Source organism: Rhea pennata, chromosome 6 (genome assembly GCF_028389875.1).
Source record: "Rhea pennata isolate bPtePen1 chromosome 6, bPtePen1.pri, whole genome shotgun sequence".
Classification (NCBI taxonomy): Eukaryota; Metazoa; Chordata; class Aves; order Rheiformes; family Rheidae; genus Rhea; species Rhea pennata.
This window is the reverse complement of record NC_084668.1, coordinates 8710158-8724550: the sequence shown is the minus strand read 5'-3', so window position 1 is coordinate 8724550 and position 14393 is coordinate 8710158. Positions and strand designations below refer to the sequence as shown.

Sequence of the window (14393 nt, the reverse complement as noted above, 5' to 3'; positions counted from 1 at the left end):
TGCACAGGGCAATTGCTTTGGTTCAATAAAGAACAAAGAGGAACAAAAAAATGCCTCAGCTATGCAAAACAGAACAGTGTTTTGCATAACTTAATTATGTTGAACTTAATTATGCAGATCTTCTCCATCATAAACAAACTTTGCTGCTTAACTAATTTTACAGAGAAATTTACGAACTTTTTAATAAGATCCTGATTTAAGTTCATTCACCATACAGAACATCATGATCAGTCTACTAAGGCATGTTAGGAAGGTCCATTTACATACTCTGTATGTAACTGGATAGGAAGTATATAGGATCGTGCAGATGCTACATAAGTTAGTTGAAGTGTGTAAATTCTGTGTTGCAGGTGTGCACACAACAGTCAAATTCAGTTCTGGCCAAGTTAACCTATTTCTAGAAGAACTGTAATTAAATAAGCATGTTGAATAAGAAACTACAGAAAACTGCAGAAAGGGAGAAGATTCCAAGAGGGACAAACAAAAAAAAATAAATCAAATTGTAAAAACTCCAAGTTTTTGACAGAATGGAAAGGGATTCTACTCTTCAATTCCCAGCTACTTGAGGATATTCTGTTCATTCAACCAAATAAGCTACTATCACTTGATTAACTATCAGATGAAAAAAACAGAACTCACGCTTGTATATTTTGTCAGAAAAAAACAAAATAAAATAAAAAAACCACACTCTTCTGCTTAAGCAGAAGAGAGATTAGAAAACCTCAAAAGAACTAATTTGGGTCAAAGCTTCAGCAAAGAAGAGTTAATATTCTTTCCTGTGTCAATACAAGAAACAGATATAATTTACAAGATAGGTAAGGTAGTTTACTGTCTCATGTCTTTTGATAGCTATCTGCTTTAAAAAGAAGTGAAAACTTGTCAAATCTGTATAAGCCCTTAGTCTTCATACATATATTCTCATGTAACCAAAAGTCTGCATAAAGTTTTACATTTTTATTTGCTGCTTTTCTTCTATCATCATTCTTGAAAACCAAGTGAGAATGGAAAGCCCAGGGAACATTTAACACTCAATTCCCTGAGAAGAGAAGTAACAGGAAAATGATAGTGAAGAGGAGTAAAGACATCCTGCCCCTTTAAGAAAGGTTCTAGTCTCTAACACCAGGTGAAAACTGGTTAAGTAGCAGCAGATCATCAGAAGTCCCTGAAGTAAAGGAACTGATTATATGAGGAAAGTGGGACTTGCATAATATATTAGTTTATCATCTCTTCTCAAATGCCCTTGAAAAAACACCAGATAGCAAGACTTTGAAATAGGTCATGTCTTTCATATTATTTTATGCCTTCAACAAATACGTTTATCTTTTACACATCACTTTTTTTTTCTAATCGCAACTGCTTGTATCAATTTTTAGAACATTTTAAAATTTTAAAACATCAACAAGTGTTTTACACAGCCAATAGTAAAAAACAATGACATAGTGGAAAAAGAGCACAAGACTGGAACTTGTCTTAAGACAAAGAATCTTGTTAAAGTGTAGACAAGATGCATCAGGGAATGATAAGAGGGTATGTTTCAAAGACACATGGGATCCATAAATGCTAGAGAGTTTATAAATCTTGCAGTCTGCCACCCTGGTCTTGAAATCTACTACATTACCATGTATCTGAAACTATTTTTTAAAAACATTTCACCTGAAAAAATAGCAATTCACTTGAACAAAAATTTTCACCTTGCAAACAAATACTACATCATATGCTATAATCATCTCAGTAAAGAAAAACATAAGGATGAATGAAGTGGTACACAATTTGAAATTTGAGCTCAAAATCAGCTCAAAAAGAGAAAAGCTTCTAAAAACATTGCTTTCCTATACTACAGGATATTCAGACTAAAGTAACATGAATCAAAATAAAATTTTCTGGGGACAGTTTTTACAACAATTTGGAAAACTCAGAAAGCTACTAATTTCAATGGCATATAAATGGAATAGAAGAGCATCTACCTTCAAATTTGCTCTGATTTATGTTCACTTATATCAAAGATTAAAAGTAGTAATTGCCCTGGAAATAAGTTCTTCTCTCCTAAAAGTGAAGAGGAATATAATATGCTATAAAATAACCAGAAGAACTTAGTTTACAAATGAGTCACTATGTCACCTGGAAAAGCCCCATATTTAAACGTAATAGTACAGTAGACTAACAATATCCAAGTTCATGCATTATGAAGATACTAACAGCTTAACTTGTAATGGGTCAATTTTACATATATTTGTGAAATCCATTCTAAATATTTAATGCTGAATTTTACTTCAACACAGCAAAGAAAAGATACCTTTGCTTTGAATATATCTTTCGCAAAGTAAGAAAAGTAAATGGCTTTGTACAGTATCTCTGTATAATGAAAGCAGTTTGTGTTGGCAAAAGCAGAATACTCTCTTTCTTACTTAGTATTTCCTCTGAGACCTTTATACTAATTCATTTTAAGAAGTGTCTTAGTAGTGCCCCTGTGTTACACCATACCCACACAATACTAAGCTATACTTCCTGTTTTTAAAATAAATTACATTTTATTTTTATTCACGTTTTCTGAGTATTTTTGCAGTCTAATTACTCCATGTGATGACATTTACAAATAATAAGGAAACAGTGCTCCACAAGTTTGAAGTCATCTTACCTAATTCTTCATACTGTAAGCTGTTATAAGGGAGAGACTAATTTCGCAACCTTCTGCATGGATTTGCCCAAAATAAACTGAACATTGTTCAGACATTTCTCAGAAAGAAAAAAAAATCCTAAGAGAATACATTAGCTATACTATAGCTGAAACCAGGAGGGTTTAGTTGAACCAAAAAATACAAGATATCCAAGTAAAAATTTTACATTTGAAATCCTTATTACCAGCTTCTCACAACAGTGGGTCTATGGATATGAATCGGATAAAGACTTTGAGTCATATGACACAGAAAGAGGCATAGTTTACTTAATTTGAGGTTAAGGTTAGTTAACCTGAGGTTAGACTGATTTAACTTGAGTTTTTTTTCAAACAAATGCAATATAGTGTCTAACGGTGTAAAGAGATACTCCACATTTATATTCAAATTATATATATATATATATATATATATATATTTATGCACGCACACACACACACACAAAAGATCATTCGTACTTGGTATTTTTACTGTCTTCATACCTGATAGCTCAATCAGTGGCTACTACGCTACAACAACAGCACCCCTTCGCCCCCATCAGCCCATTACAATCTAAGCAGAGGACAAGATATAACCAGACAGACGATGGATCAGGAGATAAGGAACCAACAGCAAGCACAAAAGGAAACTTTTTTGGCACATCTCCAGTCCAACCAGTAAACCAATCAACAGTTTAGCATTTCAGTAGGTAACCAAATGTTTTCTATCAAGAATGGGTTTGCAGGAAAATAAAAGTTTACATATTTACCATGTTACACCATATTTCTAATTAAAAAGAGCTTCAAATTAGAATCAGTTGTCGTGTAGAAAAAAAATGTCCTATTAAACTGTGAACAGAAACAGATCACTGAAATTTGTTCAACAAAAAAAAGCATGTCTCATTTAATAAAAGTGCACAGGTTCTGAAGTCTGACAGTAAATATACAAGGTGTCAGATTGTGAGAGTTCTTGCAAATGATAAACAGCACAATAAATCTAAGGCAAGTCACAACATACAAAACGCTAATATTTCCTGAAAAATATGAGAAATAAGAGATAATGCATAAACTAAAGAATTAAAATTTGGATTCATTCATTGACAGTTCATAATCAAAATAGACTTTCAAGACATCTTCCTGTCTTGCTCCCCACAGACTGATCATGCCAAAATACACCCTGTGCACAGCTGCAAAAACTTGCAAGGCCACAAGGGAATGATAAAGAGAAAAAGGAAGCCTCAGAAAAAAAAGATATCTAAATTAAACTAGAGTTTCACTGTCTAGTCTTAAAAATGCAGACTCATGCTTAGACTAAAAAGGAAAAATTGAATGACGTTCTACCAAACAGGAAGTCAATGGCTGGAATTATGACTTTTTAGGATATAATCCTCCTTGATAATTTTTAATTTTCAAAAACAACAAAAATGAAAGCAATAGATCAAACAACACACTGAAAGGACACTTTTTCTCTGATAGGTACAACAATTCTGATGTGGACACTTACAAGTTTGCACTCAAAATGGTATTTTTAAGCATCTACCTATAGATGACTGTTAGATCTGTACAACAAAATATATTTGTTTTGGTTCAGTGATCAAAGCAAACAAAAAAATGAAAACATTTAAGCAAATTGAAAAGTTATTTTTCCCAATGAGAACAGAACTAAAGAATTTAATTGGGCAGAAACCAAAATATATTTTTAGTTTTTTAAAAAACCTTTGAATTTAGCATTTTCTCCTTAAACTCTTTATTTAAAGAATGTTATTTAAAAAACAAATTTTAAAAAGTTGTTTGAAACTGTCAAAACAAAGCCTCTTAGGATTTCATAAAGAAAGCCTAAAATGATGAAACTAAATGTTCAAATATTTCTACTGTTGGTCCCTCCTGTCAAAATTCAGTCTGAACTCATAAATTATTACGGTATTACCTCTACTATTCCATCTTGTGTAACAACAAGCTCGTCAACTTTTTTTTTTTTTTTTTTTTTTTTGGCCTACTTCAATTCTCAGATTCCATGACTGTTTTAACACATAGACTTGGCAAATGGACGTATCAAATCCCCATGGTAGATTCTGACGAACACGATCTCTGATTAAGAATTCAAAGATCTTTACAATTCTGATGAACATGGGGAAATGTGTAAGTTATAGAATCATTTTTATGACTATATATCTACCTGACCCAATACCCATCTCATGGGACCTTAAAGTGCACGAATTAAAAGACCAATCATGGAGCTTCTTATATGTGTCTATAAAATAATATACTAGATAGATCCTCAGCAACTAATATAATATTTCTGAATTCCCAGAAGCTGTATTTTCAACTAATTTAGGTGACCTAATGTGCACCACATTCATGCATTGAACATACTTTCCAGGTAGAACATTCATGCCAGGAAATAATAATAAGCAACCAAGAAATGAAATGCAAATATGCATTATATCACCCCACACACACAACTCCTATACTCTCCCTTCAAACACTTAATCACTCCCAGGACCATATTCTATTCTTAGTTATTGTTCAAGCTTCCCACACACGCCTGAGTATGAGCTCTGCTGTACATAAAAGGTTGTTCATTTATTATTAGCTTTACAGACTCGACCCATGGATGCAAGTGCTTTTGCCCTCTATTCAGAGAGAAAAGGAAGGAAAAAAAAAAAAGATTTTGAAAGGAAAAAAAAAGTGGGAAGTGGGAAAGAAGCAGAAACAGAAGGACAGGAAGGTGGCATAGATCCTGGATGGCTTCATACATGCATTTGAATAAGATGTTAACTGATTCCAGAAACACTATAAATGCACAGAGCCTACAATGTGATGTTACAACCTGGCTATGATGCATCACTTAAGAGATGCCCATAGGTACTCATGGGGCCTCAGAATTTATTTTCAATTATTAAAGAATTTATTATTTTTTCTTTTTAACCAAACTCCAAATCTAGCAAAATGCCTTTTTCCACTTTAAGGATGAATTATTTCCTCATCCTTCCCACAGTCATTTTAGTTATTGGCAAGCAAAAGATTTTTTTAAAAAATCCTGGAACACTCTTTTTTCCACACTCCATTAAGGAATGACCTAGGAGATTTTTTTGTTCATGTTTTCCATAATAAAAAATTACTTCTGAGATGACACAAATATGCAAAACTCAGTCCAAAAGAGAATGGTTTCATGAAGACAAGAATCCATTAACAGAAGTTATAACACAGTCTAATTGACATATTAACTGCTAAAACATCATAATGCTGAAATGTTTTATACCAAATAGGAGTTACATTTTGAAATCTGACGGGAAAAATCCAATCCTGGGAATTTGGGGGGGGGGAATCATTTAATTATTTCAGATACAGTGTAAAATAATTTTTTTAAAAATGTGTTAAACAGGTAAGATTACAGCTACAGAAGCTGCATAGGATGTTACTTCCCCCCCCCCCTTTTTTTTTTTTAATAACACTAGATTTCTCATCTCATGTACCTTGGCTAATGAAAATTATTAGCTTTTCATAGATCTTGTAATCATTTACCAGCTCAAAACCCAAAAGAGAAACAACAGTATAATCCTGTAATAACTTTTCACACCAAAAGACACTCAACCTATAAATACTTTGCTCTACTTAAAAGCATTAAGTATTCAGTTGCTGCATAAAGATCAAGTAGAAAGATTTGAGGTGGATTGAGAACTGGCTGAAAGGTAGAGCTCAGAGAGATGTCATCAGTGGCGTGGAGTCTAGTCGGAGGTCTATAGCTAGTGGTGTCCCCCAGGGCTCAGCACTGGGGCCAGTCTTGTTCAACTTCTTCATCAATGACCTGGATGATGGGACAGAGTGCCTCCTCAGCAAGTTTGCTGATGATACCAAGCTGGGAGGAGTGGCGGACACACCTGAGGGCTGTGCTGGCATTCAGAGAGACCTGGACAGGCTGGAGAGTTGGGCAGAGAGGAACCTCATGAGGTTCAACAAGGGCAAGTGCAGAGTCCTGCACCTAGAGAAAAATAACCCTACGCACCAGTGCAAGCTGGAGGCTGACCTTCTGGAGAGCAGCTCTGCAGAGAAGGACCTGGGAGTGCTGGTAGACAAGCTGACCATGAGCGAGCAACATGCCCTTGTGGCCAAGAAGGCCAATGGTATCCTGGGGTGCATTAGGAAGAGCATTCCAGCAGGTCGAAGGCAGTGATCCTCCCCCTCTGCTCAGCCCTGCTGAGGCCTCATCTCGCATACTGCATCCAGTTCTGGCCTCCCCTGTACAGGCGAGGCACAGAACTACTGGAGAGAGTCCAGCGTAGGGCTACAAAGACAATCAGAGGACTGGAGCATCTGCCCTATGAGGAACGGCTGCGAGAGCTGGGCCTCTTTAGCCTGGAGAAGAGACTAAGAGGGAATCTTAGCAATGTCTATAAATACCTTAAGGGAGGGTACCAAGGGAATAGGGCCACACTCTTGTCAATGGTGCCAAGTGACAGGACAAGAGGCAATGGGCACAAACTGAAGCACAGAATGTTCCATCAGAATATAAGGAAGAACTTCTTTACTGTGACAGAGCACTCGAACAGCTTGCCCAGAGAGGCTGTGGAGTCTCCTTCTCTGGAGATATTCAAAACCTGCCTGGACATGATCCTGTCTAACATGCTCTAGGTGACCCTGCTTGAGTGGGGGGGGGGGGTGGACTAGATGATCTCCAGAGGACCCTTCCAACTTCAACTACTCTGTGATTCTGTGATCAGTTGAGGAGTTCCCAAATGCAATGTCTGCTCTGCCACACACACAACTTTAGCGCTCGGAGTGAAGAGTTGGACAGAATTTCAGCTTCCGAGGTTTAATATTTTGAAATTTATCCTTACTTCATTTATAGCAAACCTGGTTACAGAAACTGAACAGCCAGTAAAGTCTCAGTGATATGATTAGTTCTGACAAATACTTTACAACCTGCTGTCACGAAAGCTTGGAAATCCTGAGCAGCCTTAGTTTCCCACACTCTCAGTTCAGAGGGAATCTAGACACCTCCAAAGCACTGGGCTACTATTAGGTTCCTAGGGGCTGTTATGTTCCTTTCATGAAGCGGAGAGCTTCCTCGAGCCAATTCCAAAACCTTGAATTCTTCCCTATTATTCAGGGAGGGAAAACAAAAAACAAAGAAGCAACAACAACTTACCCAGGTTACAAAAATGGAAGTGAAAAAGGAACTTAACTTAGCATGTAAAAGGAGACAGTAGAAAAAGCAACAAGAGAGACCAAAAACTTTTTGACACAACCGATTTATTCAACAGAAGGCTAACCAATGTATCTGATCCTACTGGGGAGGGGTGGGAGGAGAGAAGAAAGAAAAAAAAAAGATCTGGTGTACATTAGAAAATTCATTGACAACACTCACTATCAATAGGTATCGTATCCTGCCAATATACACAGGAAAGCAGCACACAAGCCTTTAGAAACTGCAATGTTCAGGTCCAGAAAACATAAATACATTGCTTTGAAACATTTTCATTGTTAAAATTAAATTCTTATTTTGGAACTGCAGTAGCTTAGGAATACACAGCCACTTGCTTCAGCTCAACTCTAGAGCCATTATTTTCAACACTTCTGACTATCTGCCATCCCAAATGAGCTAATTCAGGTACCAAGTTTATCCTAAGAAAAAAATGCATTCACAACCATTCCAGAAATACACAGCTAAGATGTGGCTGTCAAGCTAATCAAGCTAAATTTTGAAGTAGCGTAGGAAGAGCATTTAATTGTGACTTTCAGGCTGTCCTACATTCACCTATAGAATAGGCAAAAGGAACTATTCGAGTACCTAAAAGGCACAGAGTAAAAGACTGCAGCCAATTAAGATTAAGTGTACATACAGCGCACTAAACAGAAAAAGCCTCTTACTCATTTGTTAATGGAAATAATTCCACCCTACTTTTCTTTTTCTCTATTTTTGCTCTAAAATACATGAAATATCTGCTTCAAGCCATGGAGTATTTAAGAATCTCTCACAGTGTATATACTAAGTCAGTGAGCATGATTAAAAAAAAAAATAGTATGAAGTTACTATTCCAGACTTCTTTTTTGAGGAGACACGGTGTCTCAAATTTTGTGGACAGAAGGGAAAGAAAGGGGAGGAGAGCACAAGATCAGGGTGAAATCAAATTAAGTATTAACACTGATGTTAGATAAATTCCCAAAGAAGCAGTAGGACATCTAAAATTAACTGGATAACACTATCAATTATAGAAAGGAATAATCCCCCTTCTAACAAGTGTTTTCCACTAACTAAACTCTTCAGATTTTTTATTTCTATAACTTTATTATGTAATTAAAAGAAAGTTACTTCAAAAACAAATAGTTCTAATTTTTTAATTGCAATTAAATATTTAATTGATACTCTTTTTAGAGTATCCGTTACCTTACGTTCTAGATATCAGGTTTGGTTAAGCAAAGAACACACAAGAATTTTTCAAGAATGCAGATTTCAGAATAACAAACGTCACACTGGAAGAATCTTTGCTGTGCCCATAATCTGATTGCTATGTCATTGACTTCACACATTTTCCAACTCATGTAACTGGACAATCTCTAAAACATTTTACTAACCTGTTGTTAAAACCTTAGCTAGGAAGCATTATACTGCCCTAACCTCTTCTAGTGCTTTGTCAGTCTTATACTTCGAAAATTCTTAAAATTTGTCTAATCTAATCTGGTTAACAGCAGACTAATGCTTAAAAGTGTCCCTTATTGAGTGTCACTCAATTTCAGTTGGAAAAAAAAAATCTTAAGCAACAAACTGAATCAACTCAACCTGTGGTTACATGCGCAACCGGCATAAAAAGACACCCTTATCTCTCCTACATCTTCCCTCTTGTTGATTAGGATAATGGATAACATACATATTGAAAAATCTCCTTCTAAAAAGTTATACTAACTAGAAAAACTCATGCACTTTTATAGTTTTGCCTATTCTAAACAACCTTTCCATATTGGTTTTATTTTCTGAATAGCTCTAGCTTTCTTTTCCTGTCTTAAGAGGCTACTTCCATTTGTCTGCTTTCTTAAATTTTGGTACACAGAACGTTGAGGCCTCAGCTAGAGTACTGTTCTGCCCAGAGCACAAGGCTTATATAAACTACATGTAGGGTTCTTGCTTGTACACACAAACTCAGATTTAAAGGGTGAAGGAGGGAGAGGCTCTGGCTTGGGGCTCTATCCACAATTTTGTGAACCAGAATGTAAGGAAAGAACCACCTCAGACTACCAAGTGATCAGAAAGGAAAGCCTAGAGAACAGAAGAGTTGGGATTCTTTTCAAAAGAAACACAGATTCACAATAAAACAGTATCTTAGAGATCTCTGAAGACTAAAGAAAACAGAAGCAAGAAGATTTGGTCAGCCTCACAAGAAAGAACGTTATGAAACACGCCCTCAGGCACCAAAACTGATTAATGGAACACTCATATACTGATCTTCTTCAGGAAGATTTATTGTAACACAAAGGTCCCTTGGTAAACCTCTCACATTCAAAAGGCAAAGTGGTTTCATATCCAGCTATGTTGTTTCTATATTGTTTCAGCTATGTTGTTTCTGCCTGGAATCACTGAAAGCACTGAGTGAGGTACACCCATGGAAGAAATCTATATTTTGCACTGACTTTAATGGGACTACCTATAATGCACGAACTTCTAATATGGAAGAAAGCTTCTTGCGTATGTGGCAGGGTTCATTCCAAATTTCAAGTTCTGCCCCCTCCCAGGGAGTGTAAATAGTGCATATACACATCATGCCAGTCACATATACTTCTGTGACACTTGGTTACACATGCACGCTCCTACTGCGCTAACTTCCCCTTCGTTCCACAAAATGCAAAGTTTTAGTTTTTGCTGGAGCTACAGGTATGAAATTTCCACAGAACTATTAAGCATACAGTCATTACAAATGCATATATACCTGCTCATTAAATAAATATAAATTATATATACATATATATATATATATATATATATATACACACACACACACACACATATATCTTATTAACGCCCTAGACCAAGTGGTCTCTCTTAGGAGGGAAGATAAGCACAGTCTTTCAACAAGTGTCTGGATTCAAAAAGAACATGCCCTCTCAGAAGTCATCTACAAACACTGTATTCATTCTAAACTCATTAAGAAAATTCTTCAATTATTTTTAACAAGACTGAAGAAAAATGAAACAAAAAGAGAAGTTTAAGAATTACAACACTATGCTAGCTCAAGACAGAGAACTTTGAAATATATCAGTCCTTTTCTTTCCAACAAAACCCCACTACATATTTAAAATAAAATATTCCACCCTTAAAACCCTACTGCAGACCTTGGGTCACGAAGAGGTTTTCACTTCCTCCGTGTGTTCCTGTAAGCGGTACAGCTGAACCCTCCCAGGCTGGCTTCCTGCAGACACCTAAAGCTTTGCTACCTAAGTCACCTAAGTGAAAGCCATGCAACAGCAATAAATAAATAAACAAACAAAATCCAAATCCCAAAGGCCTTCCACCGAAATACATTTTATGTTATGCATCACTAGGACTTCGTTCTCTTCATCATCTGGTAGCCGCTAAATACAAGAAACGGTTTGTAAGAAGCATTTGGTTCAGGTTTGACACTGAAAACTGCCTTATAAGGTATAAAAGCCTGAAAGCAGGAAGAGGCTTTGACAAAACTAAGGAAGTTCCTCTGCGCTTGCTCACTAGAGGGGGAGGGTTTTCTTTCCCTTTTTTTTTTTTTTTTTTCCCTCTCTCTAATTTGTCTTTTTTTTTTTTTCCTCCCCTGCCTTGTCCCCCACCCTGGCCGAGCCGGTCACGCTAAAGGCGACCCCGGAGCGGCACGGCACTGAGCGGCGGCTGCCTCAGGGGCGGCACCGCCGCGCCCGCTCGCCGCCCCGCCCGGCTCCGCGCCGCCGGCCGCGCTCCGCGGGCACCGGGCCGGGCGGGCAGCGAGCGGCGGGGCCCGCGGACGCGGCGCGGGGGAGGCATCGGGCCCGCGCCGCCATCTGCGGGGAACACGCCCAGCCCGCCGCCGCCCCCCCCCCTCCTCCCGGCGCAGCGCCGGCACCGAGCTGTCAGCGGCCGCCGCGCTCACCCCGTGCCGCAGTCCACCACGCAGGCTGGAAGCCGCCCTGCCATGCTGCTCCGGTGGCGGCGGTGCTGGGGAAAGGCGGGCAGCCCCTGCGCTCGCTCCGGCGGCTCCTCCGCTCCGCTCCGCGGCAGTGAGGGCGCTTCCGCAAGCCCGGCGCTCCCGCCCGCCCTCGCACGCACGCACGCACGGCCCGGCACGGCCCGGCGAGCCCAAGATGGCCGCCGCGCCCCGCCCTGCGCGCGCCGAGGCGGGCGGGCGGGCGCGCCAACCCGAACATTCGCCAGTGACGCCCGATCTCGCGGCCTCGGCCCCCGCGACGCGGCGCGGAACGAAGCGGGCGGGCGGGCGTTTGCTCTGCCTTTAGCTGCCCACCTCCGCCGGGGGAAAGAGGGCAGCGATCACGGTTTGACGCGTTGTTTAGCGTCCCTGTCGCGAATAATATTTTAACGCGGAAAATCTGGGACAAGATACAGGGGCAAATGTGGGGAAGCATGCCGGCGATGAGGAGGATGGGGCCGAGGAGGCCCACTGGTGCCCTGCGCAGCCCCAAAAGCCCTCTCCAGGAACAGCGCGACCACACAACGAATGCAGAAGTAAATACTTCTCATTCTGTTTTTTGATGTTTCTAGATGAAAAGCGGAGTGATCTAGCTGGCTTCCTCCAGCACATTTCACCCGCTGTGTCCTCTCTCCGGTAAATAAGGCGCTCCACCAGAAAAGCACCACGTATCTCACGGCACCAACCCCAAGCTGTTCTGGTCACCTTCAGGCCTTCTCAGTCCCTCGCTTGCTGCCACAGCTTCGGCGATACAAGGGTATGAGCCTTGCGCTCTGACCACAGCTAAGGTAAAGTTGGTAGCCCATCAAAAGAGCTGCTGGTCAGGTGTAGTAATGGGCCTGAAAGGCCCTGACTGGCCTCACCTGGGGCCACCCCATGTGCTCTGTCCTTGGCCCAGCACCTCATTTAAGATCAGCCCTGCTGGTCCCTGGTAATCTGCCTGGCTTGACCTCAGACCTGCCTCATCACCATGAGCTGCTTGATGACCTGGGCTGGCTGAAGCTGATCATCATCTAGGTATGGGGAGGTGAGGAACTGGCCACTGAGGCCCCTGCCGTGGTGGTTGTACTGCTGTGCTTGGTGGGCCATGGCCTGGGGTAGGTTGGTGCTGGTGTCCAGCTGCTCTCCAGCTCCTGCAGGTAGCTGGCTTGTGCTGGGGAACATGGGTGAGTGAAGGAGGTGCTGCAAGCATCAGCTTTTTACTTTACTGGGGCAATGTTCAGCTGTACCTGGGTTTGAATAGAGTTAGTGTACTGTAGCTAGCACTTTCTGTTACTGAATATTTCTGACTAGTGCTTCTGATTAGTCTAGCTAAACTTCAGTAGTAAAGTAAAAAGACAGAAATTGAATCGTTATGAAAGTGTGCTGATGACTTTTTGCTAACCAAAGCATCACTTACTAGAAAATATTAAATCAACCCTGCAAGCACTTCATCCTGCAGCTGAATTCTTTATGTTTTTTCCCCCCCTTTTGAGTCCAAGTGTCTTCTGTGAGCTTGTAGGACACTGAGTAGGAAAAAAAAATATTGCAGGTCATATGGAAAGTGAAACAAATCTAGTTAACAACTGTATTGTGATCAGATTATGTTCTTCCTGAGACTATCAAGACTGATACTGAAAAAGAGCAGTAATGATGCATTTTGCTTTACTAAATTGCAGCAGAATTTGCTTTCAAGGATTCTGGAAAGCATAGAATTTCTCTAGTGTAGAGATACTAAGTCAAATTTTGCAAGGGAAGAAGTTGAAAGACTAAGCTTGCTAGCCATGAGGTCTCATGCTTCATTTTTTTTTTAATAAGGCCTTCCAGAAGCAGTGCTCCAAGGTGTTGTGGATGCCAATAAAGTAAAGGTGCAAGATTCTTATTTAAGTCCCTCATTCTTGCATCAGAAATGCAAGTTGGAGGTATTTCTCATCAAAACTGAAGTAGATCAAACAAATTACCAACTGATTCCTCTATAGATCCTTTGTAGCTTCATGCAGTGGGATATAGATTATCTTGGTGGATATTAATAGCCTAAGTCTTGCAGTTTAACTACAAAATTGAGCCTATAAAGTTAAAACTTAACCAGATCCAGAGAGATTGCAGTGCCAAATAATATATTTTGAGACTTTGTTATATTGAAACATTTTCCAAATCTTTTTTTTTCCAGTGGATAAAGGAAAATCCATTTTGCTTGTTATTCATGATTGTGCTCTGGAGGTCCTGATTTAGCCAGATGTCAGTCCCAAACTCCTGCAAAGCTTTTCACTGTTTTCAGGGTGTACCTAATTTGAGCTTAAAGTACAGGGGCAATTGTTGCTTTTCATCTCCACAGTGGAATTGGAATGACTAAAATCCCAAACTGCCTATATCTGGTACTGTCCTGTACCCAGTCCAGCAATATTATCCTGTGATGCCTCATAGTCCAGTCTTTATTAGCAAAGCTGGGTTGCAGGTGTTTTTTTTTTTTTTTTTTTTTTCCTGAATAGCAATGACAGTAGAAGAAATTGCAAGGTAAATATAAAACAAGAAACAACAACGTAGAGGTCGTCTACCATGGCAAACTGTCTGAAGGCCAAGAATGCAGATGGATGCGAACATGAGGAGTGAAAGGATAAAGT

The 14393-nt window shown here is 39.5% G+C and overlaps 1 protein-coding gene across 1 annotated transcript in view; it reads right to left on the bottom strand.

Moving 5' to 3' along the window:
- ACTR3 (actin related protein 3) overlaps positions 1-11928 on the bottom strand; it is a 35336-nt gene extending 23408 nt beyond the window's left edge. The window contains exon 1 of the mRNA XM_062578595.1: positions 11740-11928. Coding sequence (XP_062434579.1) covers positions 11740-11783 — 44 coding nt within the window. The 5' untranslated portion in view covers positions 11784-11928. The remainder of the gene's footprint in view (positions 1-11739) is intronic.
- Between the last annotated feature and the right edge of the window lie 2465 nt (positions 11929-14393).